General features: G+C 40.1%; 1 protein-coding gene across 1 annotated transcript; it reads right to left on the bottom strand.

Annotated features, from left to right (window-relative positions):
• Window positions 1–6080: 6080 nt before the first annotated feature.
• LOC115226514 lies at window positions 6081–18067 on the bottom strand. Its single transcript, XM_029797509.2, has 3 exons — window positions 17847–18067; window positions 12766–13186; window positions 6081–7385 (listed from the first exon to the last, which is right to left on the bottom strand). Exons 2-3 carry the CDS (start codon window positions 13180–13182, stop codon window positions 6174–6176), a joined length of 1629 nt encoding a protein of 542 aa, XP_029653369.1. The 5' UTR covers window positions 13183–13186; window positions 17847–18067; the 3' UTR covers window positions 6081–6173.
• Window positions 18068–18833: the final 766 nt, after the last annotated feature.

Below are 18833 nucleotides of genomic sequence, written 5' to 3'. Positions count from 1 at the left end.
GAGTTGCCATGCTGAAAGAAATAGTATGGAGGACACAGGCAAAGGGGATAGCAACATGTACCTTCATTTCCAGCTGAGGGTTAGTTGATTGCCACCTCAAAAGTAAGCTCAGGCTGGAAAGGAGATACCTGTTGCACAGTACATTTCGGAAAAGATGGGCGAATGTCGTAAGAACGTTGAGGATGAATGCAACCGTCTGAGTTCAGCCATCCGACCCGGAAAAAAAAGGGAACGTCAGTCAAAGGTGGTGGGCAAATTTTTAACCAGTTATATATTACTCTTTTTACTCTTTTACTTGTTTCAGTCATTTTGACTGCGGCCATGCTGGAGCACTGCCTTTAATCGAGCAACTCGACCCCGAGACTTATTCTTTTGTAAGCCCAGTACTTATTCTATCGTTCACTTTTGCCGAACCGCTAGGTGACGGGGACATAAACACACCAGCATCGGTTGTCAAGCAATGCTAGGGGGACAAACACAGACATACATATATATATATATATATACATATATACGACGGGCTTCTTTCAGTTTCCATCTACCAAATCCACTCACAAGGCATTGGTCGGCCCGGGGCTATAGCAGAAGACACTTGCCTAAGGTGCCACGCAGTGGGACTGAACCCGGAACCATGTGGTTGGTAAACAAGCTACTTACCACACAGCCACTCCTGCGCCTATATCCTCATATTTTAATATATATATTTTTAACAATAAACGGACCTAAAGCATGCACACTTTTATGTTTTGTCTGTCCTTGTTGCCGTCCCCTCTATGTTCTCCCCCAGGGTGGCAAACAAAGAAATGCAGTCGGTGGAGGCGGGAGTTGGAGTAGCAGACGACAGAGAGAGAGGGTAGGAGTTGGATCATGTGACCGAAAAAAAGCAGACGACAGACATATTTGAAATATGGAACTGGTAAAGACTGAAATTTTGGAGGAGTTGCTGAGTCCGTTGCGTTGAACCCCAGTGTTCAACTGTTACGAATTTCATTGGTATCGAAAGAATGAAAGGCCAAGACAACTTCGGGGAATTTGAGCTCTGAACATAAAGCAAGAAGAAATGCCACAAACCATTTTGTCCGTCGTGCCAATAAATTCTGCGAGTTCGATGCCTTAAAAGAAAGCAACAGGTAAGTCTTCTCCTGTCGTGTTTAGAGAATGGATTGGATCTTTTCGGTTTGAACGGCAGTTTTTAACATAATTTCTAGGTAACTAGACACTTTTAAACTTCGTATACTGGTAGAATGTGTTTATAAAACATCTTTTCCTCTTGGCTTTATTGAGAAAATTCTATAGTTTGTAAGATATTTGGTCTTTAATTTCTTGCATTTCGGCAATTTCAACCAATCAATGACGTCTATTGAGGTAAAAAAAACATTCTGTGCCGTATGAATATGTCCCTCGGGATCTTTTCGCTTTGAACGGCAGTTTTTAACTTAATTTTTAGGTAACTAAAAAATGTTAAACTTCGTATACTGGTAGAATGTGTTTATAAAACATATTTTTCTCTTGGCTTTATTGAGAAAATTCTATAGCTTGTAAGATATTTGTTGGGTTTTTTTCTTCAATTTCTGCAATTTCAACCAATCACTGACGTCTATTGAGGTAAAAAAAACATTCTGTGCCACTGGATTTGGTTAAAAAGAGATGATGCGCGATGGCTAGAAGTATATTGAGTTTAACTTCATAACCAGCTGATCTAGCAAGCGGGGCCTCATATCAGTGAGGGGGGGCCGGTGCGCATTGATGCCGTTGAGAGGTAGGCCCCGAAACGGCGCGCATACTCTCCTGATGACCCCATACACTTGCTAGCTCCGGTATACGGAGCTTTTAACTGGTAGCACTTGTATGTGCAAGTTGTTTGCAAGATATATGAATATGTCCCTCGTTTAAGAAACAGATTGGGTTTATTTACATTTCTGAAGGAAAAAGATAATCGGTGTTTAAAATATGGACAGTCTGAATTTTTTGCTTGTTATATCCCAACAGTGGGCCACCCTTGGCTGCATCGTCATTCCATAAAATGTGTCCATGGGGGTTGGATATTGAAAAACATCAATACATGTCAGAGTGATCAAAGAAACGAGGAAGGTGTCAGTTTGTGGTGAGGTGTGTTAAAAGCAACAGCTAAATCGCCCTAGAATCACACACAAAAGCATTTTTCGGAGGGGTTTTTTTTTTTGCGTAATCGTTTGAACTCCCGTATGTCGAACACGAATTCGCAAAAAATAAAAATGTTAGGAGAGGTTTCTTAAACTAGAATTCCGCCGATTAGTCCTCCCTCAAATAGTCTGGGATTTTGGCTGCTTAAATATTCAACTTTGTAAGTACTTTTTGTTTTGTTTTTCTGTGTTGTCTTGATATCAAAATAAAAAGGAAACAAGGATCTTTTCGGTTTGAACGGCAGTTTTTTTTCTAACGGTGTCATATGAAATTGTCACCCATAATTATGACCCTAGTATCGATCTATTGCATTTCAATCTGTTTTAGGGTTAGGGTTAGTTAGGGTTAGGGTTAGGGGTGGGGAAGGGTATCTTTTTTCTTCAGAAATGTAAATAAACCCAATCTGTTTCTTAAACGAGGGACATATTCATACGGCACAGAAGGTATTTTTTACCTCAATAGACAGTCATTGATTGGTTGAAATTGCAGAAATTGAAGAAAAAACAACAAATATCTTACAAACTATAGGATTTGGATCTTTTTGGTTTGAACGGCAGTTGTTTCTAGCAGTGTCATATGAAATTGTCACCCATAATTATGACCCTAGTATCGATCTATTACATTTCAATCTGTTTTAGGGTTAGGGGTGGGGGTAAGGGTATCTTTTTTTCTTCACAAATGTAAATAAACCCAATCTGTTTCTTAAACGAGGGACATAGTCATACGGCACAGAATGTTTTTTTACCTCAATAGACAGTCATTGATAGGTTGAAATTGCAGAAATTGAAGAAAAAACAACAACAAATATCTTACAAACTATAGAATTTTCTCAATAAAGCCAAGAGAAAAAGATGTTTTATAAACACATTCTACCAGTATACGAAGTTTAAAAGTGTTTAGTTACGTGGAAATTATTTTTAAAAACTGCCTTTCAAACCGAAAAGATCCGGAAACAATTCCAAGTAAGCTATATGAAAATGCCAAATTACTTTGTAATCGTATTCAAGAATTATATCAAAATTTCTAATCTAAACTCAACTCAAATTATTTAATATTCATTTGCCTACTTCTTCAAACCTTTTTTTTTTTAAATTTATTACACGTATATCTTTATATATAAAAGTGAAGTTGTGTATCTGTCTCCTACGATTTAGATTCCTAACTACTCCCACATTTTGTGGTGCAGTTTAACCAAAACCGGGTATCTTATAGTTGTGATTCATATCGAGCCCTTCTGGGTATTAGCGCGCGTCTACGATGCGTCTACGATTTAAAAAAAAATTTACCATCATTTTTTCCCATTTTTAATTCATTTTTGCTATAATATAAGGGAAGTAACTCTCTAAAAATGCTTATATAGTTATTTCCCTTACAAACCGAGCAACGCCGGGCGATACTGCTAGTAATATATAATTACATTAAATTACAAATCTAAAACTGAAGAAAATATAAACATGAGCAGAGAAAGAAAAAAACAAAAAAAAATGAGGAAGAAAGTAACAAAAAAGAAAACAACATCAATTCAACACAAATGCCTCAATTGGTTGCATACCACAAAGTTCAACGGAACCTACTGAAGCAAGTGAACACACTCGCAGCATTACCGCGGGCGATGGCGAGGTTAAGGCGTTGGGGCAGCCAAGACCCTCACGATCCTTACCTGTCACCTCGGTAAGGCGAACCGCCAATGATGACAAGGACTTTGTTGTTAGCAGTTCGGCCCCTCCAAACGTCTCAAAACGCCAAAAGCTGGAAGGGATAGTTCACTGACAGGTCCCAGTACTTAAGGACTTTGTTCCGTTCGGCTACAAAAAATAGGATATTTTCGGTTTGAATGGCAGTTTTTTCTAGTGGTGTCATATGAAATTGCCACCCATAATTATGACCCTAGTATCGATCTATTGCATTTCAATCTGTTTTAGGGTTAGAGTTAGTTAGGGTTAGGGTTAGGGGTGGGGGGAAGAGTATCTTTTTTTTCTTCACAAATGTAAACAAACCCAATCCGTTTCTTAAACAAGGGACATATTCATACGGCACAGAATGTTTTTTTTACCTCAATAGACAGTCATTGATTGGTTGAAATTGCAGAAATTGAAGAAAAAAAAAACAACAAATATCTTACAAACTATAGAATTTGGATCTTTTTGGTTTGAACGGCAGTTTTTTCTAGCGGTGTCATATGAAATTGCCACCCATAATTATAACCCTAGTATCGATCTATTGCATTTCAATATGTTTTAGGGTTAGAGTTAGTTAGGGTTAGGATTAGGGGTGGGGGGAAGGGTATCTTTTTTTCTTCACAAATGTAAACAAACCCAATCTGTTTCTTAAACGAGGGACATATTCATACGGCACAGAATGTTTTTTTACCTCAATGGACATCAGTGATTGGTTGAAATTGCAGAAATTGAAGAAAAAAACAACAAATATCTTACAAACTATAGAATTTTCTCAATAAAACCAAGAGAAAAAGATGTTTTATAAACACATTCTACCAGTATACGAAGTTTAAAATTTTTTAGTTGCGTGGAAATTATGTTAAAAAACTGCCGTTCAAACCGAAAAGATCCCCAAAATAGTAACCCTCCTACTCAATGCAGCATCCAGGATGTCGGAGGGAAAAAAGGAGTCACTGACTGTGGGATTCCAGATAAGGCACCTACCTTTTACCCAGGGGCAAAGGGTGAGACCAGATAGTCCCTTTCCATTACCTCTGGCTATCCATAAGCGGAAAGTGTAACCTCTCGAAAGAGCTGTTCTTCACTCCTGCTCCAGAGCGTCGGCTGCGGGGTCATTCCAAAAAGCTCTACCTGCGACGATTTCATCTCAATCGAAGGAGAGGAGCTTTCTCTGTCCGGGTTGCGGATCCGTGGAACAAGCTGCCAGACGAGATGGTGAAGATGCCGACGACCGCTTTGTTCAAAGCCTCCCTTGACCTCAAGTGGCCTGAACTCTTTACATGAACACCACCCTGTACTTAACTCCATGTCCCCCTACATGGCCTTGCTTTTTGCTTTTGAGCCAAATTAACTAACTAACTAAGTCGTGTTTGACACCTTCATGATAATGATGATGATGATGATGATGACAGCAAAGCGGAGGGAGGTAACAGTGGTGGTTGTTAACAATGATGACAACACAGAGTTGTCAATGTCAGGGAACTTGAAAGCCGTGACAATGATTGTGGTGATGACGATGGTGATGGTGATGATGATAGTAAAGAGATTTGTGGAAGTGATGATGATGATGATCATCATCATCATCGTTTAGGGTCCGCTTTCCATGCTGGCATGGGTTGGGCGGTTCAGCTGGGGTCTGTGAAGCCAGAAGGCTGCATCAGGCTCCAGTTTGATCTGGCAGTGTTTCTACGGCTGGATGCCCTTCCTAACGCCAACCACTCTGTGAGTGTAGTGAGTGCTTTTTACGTGCCACCCGCACAGGTGCCAGACGGAGCTGGCAAACGGCCACGGATGGATGGCGCTTTTTACGTGCCACTGGCACGGGGCTAGGCGAGGCTGGCAAACGGCCACGAACGGATGGTGCTTTTTATGTGCCACCGGCACGGGGCTAGGTGAGGCTGGCAACAGCCACGAACGGATGGTGCTTTTTACGTGCCACCGGCACGGGGCCAGGCGAGGCTGGCAAACGGCCACAGACGGATGGTGCTTTTTACGTGCCACCGGTACGGGGCCAGGCGGGGCTGGCAAACGGCCATGGACGGATGGTGCTTTTTACGTGCCACCGGCACGGAGCCAGGCCAGGTTGGCAACGGCCACGAACGGATGGTGCTTTTTACGTGCCACCCACACAGGTGCCAGACGGAGCTGGCAAACGGCCACGGACGGACGGTGCTTTTTACGTGCCACCAGCACGAGGCCAGTCGGGGTGGCGCTGACAACGGCCACAAACGGATATGATAATATATAAAAATGAGATTTTATTTACATAAATATATATCTATTTTTATTTGGAAGTTTGGGAAGGAGGACGGGGGTGAGGTGAAGCTTTTGCTACCTCAAAGACAAAAGCTTAAATTGTTTATCAGTTAAGGGGTGCCATCGGTAATCTAGGACACCAGATATGTAGTCTTCAAGAGAGTTTATGTCATACGAAGTTCGTTTCAGCCATCTGTAAAAGCTGTCTGACCACTCAGGCAACCGAGGCCAATCATACTTTCGTAGCAAAGCGTTCTTACGAACATAGAGTTTCTTGAGGTTCTTTGCTTCGTGGACCAAAAGGAGAAGAGAGGCTGTGGAAAGTCTTTCTTTGATGATTAGTGTGTGCAGTTTTGGACAACTCTTGACCATCATCAGCAGGTTAGAATCAATCCGTTCAGTGAACGAACGTGAGCCATGTACTCGGGGCAACTTCAGTTGAGCAAAGAGCTCAAGGTTTTTATGATACAGGTCTGCGATTTGCATGGCAACAGCTGGCCTTAACTGGCTGCGTGGATTCTCATGGATGACTGAGTACACGGGTGCCCCAGGCTGCTGCATCATGTCTCGCCTAAGTCGGCCAAGCGTCCTCAGTACCACTCGGATATAAGGGATCATCTCAAGCAAGAAGCTCCATGTCACTGGTGAGATTGGTACGCTGGATGGTGTGAGATGGTCTTCGACAATTTGGATCTCAGTCAGCTGTGTCCCAGCAAACAACAGGACGCTCTCATCATCAATGTTATTCGATGAGATGACCAGCTTCTGCAGTGCGGACATCTGCGCAATCATTGGGAATGGGAAAACGTCATTAGTGCAATTAACCAAACTCAGTATCTGCAGTGAATCTCCACTCACTGTGTAGATCGGGTCGATGAAGTTAGTGGCATCTTTCATGTCCAGCATCAGATTGGCCAAATGAATCTCCTTCATATTCTTCATACTGCCAATCACCTTCTTCATCTTGTCCAGAATGTCTCCACCGGTTCCGTGGATGCTGACTCCACTGTGTTCCCAAAACTCGCAGTGGAAGGTGAAATGAAAAGTTTTAAGGTGCGGCATTGGATAGTTGTCGAAGAAGTTGAGGAAGTAACCCAAAACTCGCAGAAACTCATACAAGTTGAAGTAATCTTTGATGGGTGGGATGATGATGGTTTTGAAGAAAGAACCAACCCGGGCCAAACACAGCTGCACCTTCCTGGGATCACTCTCATGTTGGTAACCTAAATACAAATTAAATTTCTTCCGAGTGAAAGATCGATCATTGAGAGTAAACGTCTCCCATACCTGCAAAAATGAAAAAAAAATGCAGTTTATATTAAATTGTTAAGATAGGAAAAATGGCATTTTCTAATTCAACCATCCCTTGCTACTACATGCACCTTTACCCCATCTCCCCACCCCACAGCTTTTTGCCTGGTGTGCTACCAATTCTGCCAGCTCACCGTCTTATAATAATGCTAATGATAATGATTTCAAATTTTGGCACAAAACCAGCAGTTCTGAGGGAAGATGGATAGTCAATACTATTTCATATTTTCTCAGGGGTTTTTTTTTTTTCAGTTCAAATTGTTTATAACTGTCAAAACTCATGGATATAATACACATCTCAATTCAAAGGCCTAAACTGTATTACAACTCTGTGATACCAAATCTTTATATATAAAAGTCAAGTTGTGCTGTCTGTCTCCTACGATTTAGATTCCTAACTACTCCCACATTTTGCGGTGCAGTTTAACCAAAACCGGGTATCTTATAGTCGTGATTCATATCGAGCCCTTCTGGGTATTAGCGCACGTCTACGATGAGTCTACGATTTAAAAAAAAATTTACCATCATTTTTTTCCAATTTAATGCATTTTTCGTTATTATATAAGGGAAGTAACTCTCTAAAAATGTCTACGATGAGTCAACGATTTAAAAAAAAATTTACCATAATTTTTTCCCATTTTAATGCATTTTTTCGCAATTAAAAAAAGGGAAGTAACTCTCTAAAAATGTCTACGATGAGTCAACGATTTAAAAAAAAATTAACCATCATTTTTTTCCCATTTTTAATGCATTTTTTTGCTATTTTTTGGCTATAACTCTCTAAAAATGCTTTATAGTTATTTCCCTTACAAACCCGAGCAACGCTGGGCGATACTGCTAGTGTAATATATAATGTTAATACACAATAGCTATTAGAGTAGATAATACCATTCTATATTTTAGAGATGAGGAATTCTGTTCATTTACATTGGACAGATATGTGTCCTCATCTGGTTTCAGCTGATTTACTCTCCAGCCTCATCAGGTGTCCTTGTGGAATTTTGACCCCAACTCTGGGTTCTCATTCCTAAGGTATTTTTTGCTCATGTTATTATTATTATTATTATGAATAAATAGGCGCAGGAGTGGCTGTGTGGTAAGTAGCTTGCTAACCAACCACACAGTTCCGGGTTCAGTCCCACTGCGTGGCATCTTGGGCAAGTGTCTTCTGCTATAGCCTCGGGCCGACTAAAGCCTTGTGAGTGGATTTGGTAGATGGAAACTGAAAGAAGCCTGTCGTATATATGTATGTATGTATATATATATATATATATGCGTGTGTGTGTTTGTGTGTCTGTGTTTGTCCCCCTAGCATTGCTTGACAACCGATACTGGTGTGTTTATGTCCCCATTACTTAGCAGTTCGGCAAAAGAGACCGATAGAATAAGTACTGGGCTTACAAAAGAATAAGTCCAGGGTCGAATTGCTCGATTAAAGGCGGTGCTCCAGCATGGCTGCAGTCAAATGACTGAAACGAGTAAAAGAGTAAAGAGTAAAGAGTAATATCAGCAAAGACTGCCCCAGTTCCATGTCCATTTTGGCTTGGTTTCTACAGCTGGATGCCCTTGCTAATGCCAACCACTTTACAGAGTATACTGGGCACTTTTACATGAAATTGGCACGTGTGCTTTTTATGTGGTACCCATGAGCGCACAAAGTTAGGATCACTTGGCTGAGGAAGGATCTAGGGGACAAGGACAGCCATGATTTTACTTAATATATTTATGTAAAATCTATTCTATAAAAGGAAAAATAATTTTGAAAAAGTACTGAATTTTATTACATTATACAGGCATACTATGTAATTAAAATGGTTCCTCATGAAGATAATATGGACGCCGCTCGGGCTCAAAAATTGAACCGCTATGAAAATCTTGAGGAATGTGAAGACGCAGGCTGGAAAGCAGAACATTTTCCTATCGAAGTCGGATGTAGAGGGTTTGTAGGACACAGCGTGAGACGACTGTTGTTATCGTTAGGCCTAACTCATCGTAAAGTCAATACCACCATGACCAAACTACAGTGGAAAAGGTTAGCCACTGGATTTGGTTAAAAAGAGACGATGAGCGATGGCTAGAAGTATATTGAGTTTAACTTCATAACCAGCTGATCTAGCAAGCGGGGCCTCATATCAGTGAGGGGGGCCGGTGCGCATTGATACCGTTGAGAGGTAGGCCCCGAAACGGCACGCATTCTCTCCTGATGACCCCATACACTTGCTAGCTTCCGGTATAAGGAGCTTTTAACTGGTAGCACTTGCATGTGCAAGTTGCTTGCAAGACATCCTGTGGGATTGGGTTCATTCCCACAGAGCAATAACTCGGGCAAATATCTTCCACTACAGCTCCAGGCAAACCAAAACCTTATGAGTGGATACAATAGATGGAAATTGAAAAAAGCCTGTAAGTGTACATGTGTGTGGAGATACATAGAAAACATAGAAGAAAAGACGAGGAATGTGGAGGTGGAGAGAGAAATGTGTTGTTATACCTTTTATTTTACTATTTTTTGTTGATGACTCGCTAGCATTTTCTAAAAAAAATTAGGGGTTAATTAATTTAATATGAAGAGTTACATAAGTTTATTGTTTGTGTAGTAAGCCACAAAATTCTTACATTCTCCTGATTTCCGATAATTCAGACCGACTTACATGGTCCCCTGAGCCTTCCTATATTTTTTCTCATTTCTTTACTGCCTACAAGGGGCTAAACATAGAGGGGACAAACAAGGACAGACAAAGGGATTAAGTCGACTTGATCGACCCCAGTGCGTAACTAGTGCTTTATTTATCGACCCCGAGAGGATGAAAGACAAGGATAGCAGGTGACAGAGAAATGCTGATATTTCATACCTATTTCTTTATTACCCACAAGGGGCTAAACATAGAGGGGACAAATAAGGACAGACAAAGGGATTAAGTCGATTACATCGACCCCAGTGCATAACTAGTGCTTTATTTATCGACCCCGAGAGGATGAAAGACAAGGATAGCAGGTGACAGAGAAATGCTGATATTTCATACCTATTTCTTTACTGCCTACAAGGGGCTAAACATAGAGGGGACAAATAAGGACAGACAAAGGGATTAAGTCGATTACATCGACCCCAGTGCATAACTAGTGCTTTATTTATCGACCCCGAGAGGATGAAAGACAAGGATAGCAGGTGACAGAGAAATGCTGATATTTCATACCTATTTCTTTATTACCCACAAGGGGCTAAACATAGAGGGGACAAATAAGGACAGACAAAGGGATTAAGTCGATTACATCGACCCCAGTGCATAACTAGTGCTTTATTTATCGACCCCGAAAGGATGAAAAGCAAAGTCGACCTCAGCGGAATTTGAACGTAGCAACAGATGAAATACTGCTGAGCATTTCGCCTGGTGTGCTAACGTTTCTGCCAGCTCGCCACCTCCTCCTGAACCATCATATATTGCTCACCATCCCTTTCTTACATGCACCTTTACCCCATCTCCCCACCCCACAGCTTTTTGCCTGGTGTGCTACCAATTCTGCCAGCTCACCGTCTTATGATAATGCTAATGATAATGATTTCAAATTTTGGCACAAAACCAGCAGTTCTGAGGGAAGGTGGATAGTCAATACCAATGCTACCCGTACATGACTCTCTCTCTCTCTCTTTTCCTCGTTTCAGTCATTTGACTGCGGCCATGCTGGAGCACCACCTTTTTAGTCGAACAAATCGACCCCGGGACTTATTCCCTTGTAAGCCCAGTACTTATTCTGTCGGTCTCTTTTGCCGAACCGCTAAGTGACAGGGACGTAAACACACCAGCATCGGTTGTCAGGCGATGTTGGGGGGACAAACACAGACGCACAAACACATACATATATATATATACATATATATGACGGGCTTCTTTCAGTTTCCGTCTACCAAATCCACTCACAAGGCTTTGGTCGGCCCGAGGCTATAGAAGAAGACACTTGCCCAAGGTGCCACACAGTGGGACTGAACCAGGAACCATGTGGTTGGTAAGCAAGCTACTTACCACACAGCCACTCCTGTGCCTATATATATATAATATATAATACACACACACACACACACACACACACACATATATATATATGTATATATATATGTATATATATATATATATATATATATATATATATATATATATATACATATATACGACGGGCTTCTTTCAGTTTCTGTCTACCAAATCCACTCACAAGGCTTTGGTCAGCCCGAGGCTATAGAAGAAGACACTTGCCCAAGGTGCCACGCAGTGGGACTGAACCCGGAACCATGTGGTTGGTTAGCAAGCCACTTACCACACAGCCACTCCTTTATTTTATCAACCTTGAAAGCATGAAAAGCAAAGCTGGCCTTGGCAGGATTTATACTCAGAACATAAAGAGCAGGAAGAAATGCTAACAATTCTTCCAGCTCCCCACCATTCATATCTGAGTAATTACAGGTTTCAAATTCTGGCACAAGGCCAGCAATTTTGAGGGAACGATTAAACCTTTAGTGTTTAAACCGGCCATATCCGGCCAAAATATTTAATCTGTTTTATGTTCAAACTGATCAGATCCAGCCTCTCACACCTACCCTACAATGTTATTCTACATTAAGTAATTACACCATCAAGATCTTGAAGATATGAGAAAATGCATGATTAATCCAAATCAATGGGAATCAATAAGCATTATGTTTGATAGAATAATCTGAACAGTAAAGGGTTAAGTCACTTTCATCGACTCCAGGGTTCCACTGATACTTATTCTATTCACCCCAAAACGATGAAAGGTAAAGTTGACCTCAGTAGAATTTGAACCTGGAATGTAAAAGATGGACAAAATGCCACTAAGAATTTTTACCTGGCATTCTAACAATTCTGCCAGCTCCCCATCGTCCATTTCTGAGTAATCTTTATATATAAAAGTAAGGTTGTGTGTCTGTCTCCTACGATTTAGATACCTAACTACTCCCGCATTTTGCGGTGCAGTTTAACCAAATTCGGGTATCTTATAGTCGTGATTCATATCGAGCCCTTCTGGGTATTAGCGCACGTCTACGATGAGTCTACAATTTTAAAAATAATTTACCATCATTTCTTTCCATTTTAATGCATTTTTTTTTTAAATATAAGGAAAATAACTCACTAAAAATGTCTATCTTGAGTCAACGATTCTTAAAAAAATTTACCATCATATTTTTTCCATTTTTAATGCATTTTTTTTGCTATTTTTTGGCTATAACTCTCTAAAAATGCTTATATAGTTATTTCCCTTACAAACCCGAGCAACGCCGGGCGATACTGCTAGTAATAACAAAAACAATATGAAAAGGAAAGCAAAAACATAATATATTCCATACCCTGGATGAGTAAAAATATCTGTACCAGCGTCGACTGACCATGGAACACTGGTGCCGGTGTTTTGGAGAAAGCAGGGACAAAATATCTTCAAGAATTATGTCGGGGATCGCTGACCAACCTTCCAAGAGTTCCTCATCATCCTCAGAGTAATAAGTGCTTCTTCTTTCATCCACATCATTACCTTCAACTTCCTCCTCATCCTCCTCCTCATCCACCTCCTCCTCTTCAAAGTTATTTTCTTCTTTGTATTTTACTTCTCCGCCACGACCACCTCCACCGTCCCTATCACCGATGCCATTGTGGCTGTTGTTGTTGTCGTTGCTGCTGTTACCATTGACATCGTCTGACCCGGTTCCTTCTTCGGCCAAGGATTCACTGACGTATTCCAAGAAATCAGTAAACAGATAACGCCACATGTACCTGGAGTTGATACAACAAGAAGAAGAATTAGAAGAATTTTAAATACGAAGGACAAGGACAACGATGATGGGAGTGAAAATATAAAATCAAAACAGGTGTTAACAGAAAAAGATGAGGGTGGAAGTGGTGGAGGCAGAAATTGTGGGATCTTTTTGGTTTGAACGGCAGTTTTTAACATAATTTCTAGGTAACTAGAAGTGGCTGTGTGGTAAGTAGCTTGTTTACCAACCACATGGTTCCGGGTTCAGTCCCACTGCGTGGCATCTTGGGCAAGTGTCTTCTACTATAGCCTCGGGCCGACCAAAGCCTTGTGAGTGGATTTGGTAGACGGAAACTGAAAGAAGCCTGTCGTATATATATATATATGTATATATATGTGTGTTTGTGTCTGTGTTTGTGTGTCTGTGTTTGTTCCCCCCTAGCATTGCTTGACAACAGATGCTGGTGTGTTTATGTCTCCGTCACTTAGCAGTTCGGCAAAAGAGACCGATAGAATAAGTACTGGGCTTACAAAAATTAAGTCCCGGGGTCGATTTGCTTGACTAAAGGCGGTGCTCCAGCATGGCCACAGTCAAATGACTGAAACAAGTAAAAGATTAAAAGAGTAAAGAGTAACTAAACACTTTTAAACTTCATATACTGGTAGAATGTGTTTATAAAACATCTTTTTCTCTTGGCTTTATTGAGAAAATTCTATGGTTTGTAAGATATTTGTTGTTTTTTTTTCTTCAAATTCTGCAATTTCAACCAATCAATGACATCTATTGAGCTGAAAACATTCTGTGCCGTATGAATATGTCCCTCATTTAAGAAACGGATTGGGTTTATTTACATTTGAGAAAAAAAAAAGATACCCTTCCCCACACCCCCAACCCTAAAAGAGATTGAAATGCAATAGATCGATTCTAGGGTCATAATTATGGGTGACAATTTCATATGACACCGTTAGAAAAAACTGCCGTTCAAACCGAAAAGATCCAAATTGTGTTGGTGGGGAGGGTGTAGTGTGCTAGAATGTTACCTACTTTTTCTTTAACATTTTATTTGTTTATTTATATTTTTAGTTTATTTTTAAAATTTTATTTTGTCTAGTTTCAGCTCATGAGCTGTGGCCATGCTGGGGCACCGCCATTGTTTAGTTATTTATTTTTCTTTTATTTTTTACTTGTTTCAGTCATTAGACTGCGGCCATGCTGGAACACGGGGAATTTTAGTCAAACTAATCAGCCCCAGGTACTTATGTACTATTTAAGCCTAGTACTTATTCTATCAATCTCTTATGCTGAACTGCTAGGTTACAGGGACATAAACACACCAACACTGGTTGTCAAGCAGCCACAAAGACACACATACACACACTATATATATATATATATATATCTTTATATATAAAAGTGAAGTTGTGTGTCTGTCTCCTACGATTTAGATTCCTAACTACTCCTACATTTTGCGTTGCAGTTTAACCAAAACCGGGTATCTTATAGTCATGATTCATATCGAGCCCTTCTGGGTATTAGCGTGCGTCTACGATGAGTCTACAATTTAAAAAAAATTTACCATCATTTTTTTCCATTTTAATGCATTTTTTCGCTATTATATAAGAGAAGTAACTCTCTAAAAATGTCTATGAGTCAACGATTAAAAAAAAAATTTACCACCTTTTTTTTCCATTTTTAGTGCATCTTTTTGTTATTTTTTCGCTATAACTCTCTAAAAATGCTTATATATAGTTATTTCCCTTACAAACCCGAGCAATGCCGGGCAATACCGCTAGTATATATATATATATATATCAGGTTGAGTAAAAAGTAACCAACGTTTTAAACCATGAAGAATTTGTACCAGATTTTTGCAGTTTTGAATTCTTTTAAACATTTAAAAAAATATCTGGTAGTACAAACACAGACTTGTCTAAATGCTTCATTAAATTAACATTGATATTTTTTTCACCATTCTCTTTTACTCTTTTACTTGTTTCAGTCATTTGACTGTGGCCATGCTGGAGCACCGCCTTTAGTCGAGCAAATCGACCCCGGGGACTTATTCTTTTGTAATCCTAGTACTTATTCTCTCTGTCTCTTTTGCTGAACCGCTAAGTTACAGGGACATGAACACTTCAGCATCGGTTGTCAAGCGATGTTGGGAGGACAAACACAGACACACAAACACACACATACATATATATATATATATACATATACACGACAGGCTTCTTTCAGTTTCCGTCTACCAAATCCACTCACAAGGCTTTGGTTGGCCCAAAGCTATAGTAGAAGACACTCGCCCAAGGTGCCACGCAGTGGGACTGAACCCGGGACCATGTGGTTGGTAAGCAAGCTACTTACCACACAGCCACTCCTGTGCCTATGGTTAACAATCATTTGAAATGAAACTGTCAAAGTGCAATATTCGAGTAATTTTGCAATTCAACTTCAAAAATGGACACAAAGCAGCCGAAACTGCTTGCAATATCAATGAAACTGGACACATTGGACAGAACAGCACATGATGCTTCTAAAAAAGGTGAGATAGTCATAACTGGAATGTCTTTTGATCATCCAAAAACAAAGTCTGCCTTGAGTTTACAAGCTCTTGAAGCTAGAGTCCATCTAGATCAGTGTTTCTCAATCAGGTTTCATATGGCCCTTCGGGGGGTTCATGTAAAATTTTGTTGTTAAATTTATGTGCTTATAATTCTACAGAACACAAAAATATTTTAACAGCCTTTTTATACAATTTTTCATAATATAACATTATACAGGCGCAGGAGTGGCTGTGTGGTAAGTAGCTTACTTATTTCTTTACTACCCACAAGGGGCTAAACAAAGAGAGGACAAACAAGGACAGACAAAGGGATTAAGTCGAGTATATTGACCCAGTGCGTAACTGGTACTTATTTAATCGACCCCGAAAGGATGAAAGGCAAAGTCAACCTCGGCGGAATTTGAACTCAGAACGTAGCGGCAGACGAAATACCGCTATTTCGATAAATTAAGTACCAGTTACGCACTGGGGTCGATGTAATCAACTTAATACCTATGCCTGTCCTTGTTTGTCCCCTCTATGTTTAGCCCCTTGTGGGTAATAAAGAAATAGGCGTTTCGTCTGACGTTACGTTCTGAGTTCAAATTCCGCCGAGGTCGACTTTGCTTTTCATCCTTTCGGGGTCGATAAATAAAGTACCAGTTACGCACTGGGGTCGATGTAATCGACTTAATCCCTTTGTCTGTCCTTGTTTGTCCTCTCTGTGTTTAGCCCCTTGTGGGTAGTAAAGAAATATATATATATACTTACATATATACACACACATATATATATATATATATATATATAGATATATATGTATATATATATATATATATATATAGTATATATATATATATAATATATATATATATACATACACACATATATACACACACACACACACACATGTATATATAATATATGCACACCACTCGTTTTCGACGTAACCCTGACCCTAACTCTAGACACCGAAGACGGGTGGTGCGCGTATTCTATATATATATATATATATATATATATATATACTGTGAGTGAATTTATATATCGGCAATGTTTCGTTAATGGTCTAAATCTTCGGCAAACATTGCCTATATATCTTATATAGTAAGGTTTTGGTCGGCCGGTGCTATCGTAAATGACATTTGCGCAATGTATATAATGTAAATATATATATATATACAACAACAATATTAGGAATGGCCATAATAGGCCATTCGACTCACTAGAAAGAGCAGCCAAACTCAAACCGCTAAATAGTTGTAATTCTGAAATTGAAAGAGAAATAAAAACATTTACCCCTTTCATGTTTGGTGGATATGCGTGCGCGCACTTACAGATGTAATTTGGAGCAGATTTGGCTGCTGTTTTTAGCAGGTCTGCTATGTTCATTTTATTGCTATCGCTGTTCAATTCCCAAGTTCCAGCAAAATGATCACCAAAGTGACTCCAGCCGTGACAATCCCGCCTGTCGAAAACTACAATTATCTTACGCTCTGTCCTTCACGTTCTTATATAACACACTGAGTGCGCAATTTCAGAGAATTTCGGCTGCTATTTCCAGCATGTTGAGTGACCACGTAGAGGCCTCCTTCGCCACTTAATTACTTACTTACTTACCCGAAACTGCTCCCTTTTACTTGTTTTTGTTTTCCCTTCTTTTACTCTCTCTCTCTCTCTATCATATTGTTTTTTATGTTCGAACAAAAAGTTTGTATGCCTTTTCGTCTAGGACTGACAGCCAAACATATAGAAGTTTTTACAAGTTCCAGGCTCCCGCATCCGCCAGGATCGGGGTCCCGTCGAATAGATCTATGCACTAAATATATTACATTTGTGACTGTTCTGGTCTATTGATCACATACGATCGCCTAAAACTACATTATTTAATGCGTCCTTTCGTAGAATGTGATTTGCGAAGAGTGTTCTTTACTTTGCTGCTATTTCTAATAGGCTGAGTTGATTACGTAAAGGGTCCAACCAACAGGTTTATTTGTCTCCCAACGAAAGATTGCCCCCTTGGTAATCTGATTGCCCTCTTTTTCCTATTTGTTCTTAATCGTATTGTATTTAAATAAAGTTTTTAAAAAGAAAAAAACACCTTGAAAAAAGAAAATATAAGAAGTCGTCTTCTTACCTGCAAGAGAGGAAAGAAAAAAAATATCTTTACTTGAGACCGTTCTATTAATAATAACCGATGTATTCTGGTATGGGGGGGAACAAGAATAAGAGGGGGTTTTCCCTTCTTCGTCTAACGGAAAGTGCCGAAGACAGACGAAAGGGTTCAAAGATATTGCGCTGTAGTCACTGAAGGAAAATTTATGGTTCCATTTATGGTGCTCGTTCTTGCTTTGCTACTGCTGTTGGCGGCGGCAGTCATGGTGAAGATGGTGGTGATGGTTGTCGTGGTGTTGCTGTCGGTGGTGAGGAGTAGTAGTGTTAATAATAGTGTTGATGGTGGTGGTGGTGGTGGTAGTGGTAATAGTGGTGGCGGTGGAAACGGTAGTGATGGTGGTAATATCAATGATATTGGCTTTGTTGGTGTTGATGGTAGAATTGATGGTGGTAGTGATGTTAGTATTGGTGAGCTGGCAGAATCGTTAGCACGCCGGGCGAAATAAGTACCAGTTACGCACTGGGGTTAATATAATCGACTTAATCCCTTTGTCTGTCCTTGTTTGTCCTCTCTATGTTTAGCCCCCTGTGGGCAATAAAGATATAGTTCAAATTCTGAGTTCAAATTCCGCTGAGGTCGACTTTGCTTTTCATCCTTTCGGGGTCGATTAAATAAGTACCAGTGACGCACTGGGATCAATATAATCCCCTTGTCTGTCCTTGTTTGTCCCCTCTATGTTTAGCCCCTTGTGGGCAATAAAGATATAAATAATAGTGTTGATGGTGGAAACGGTAGTGATGGGGGTAATATTAATGATATTGGTTTTGTTGGTGTTGATGGTAGAATTGATGGTGGTAGTGATGTTAGTATTGGTATTATTATTTGTGGTGGTTAAGGCGACGAGCTGGCAGAAACGTTAGCACGCCTGCCGTTACGTTCTGAGTTCAAATTCCGCCGAGGGCGACTTTGCCTTTCATCCTTTCGGGGTCGATAAATTAAGTACCATTT

The sequence above is a fragment of the Octopus sinensis genome, linkage group LG30 (genome assembly GCF_006345805.1).
Source record: "Octopus sinensis linkage group LG30, ASM634580v1, whole genome shotgun sequence".
Taxonomy (NCBI): domain Eukaryota; kingdom Metazoa; phylum Mollusca; class Cephalopoda; order Octopoda; family Octopodidae; genus Octopus; species Octopus sinensis.
The sequence above is the reverse complement of the archived record's forward strand: the minus strand, read 5'-3'. Positions and strand labels throughout refer to the sequence as shown.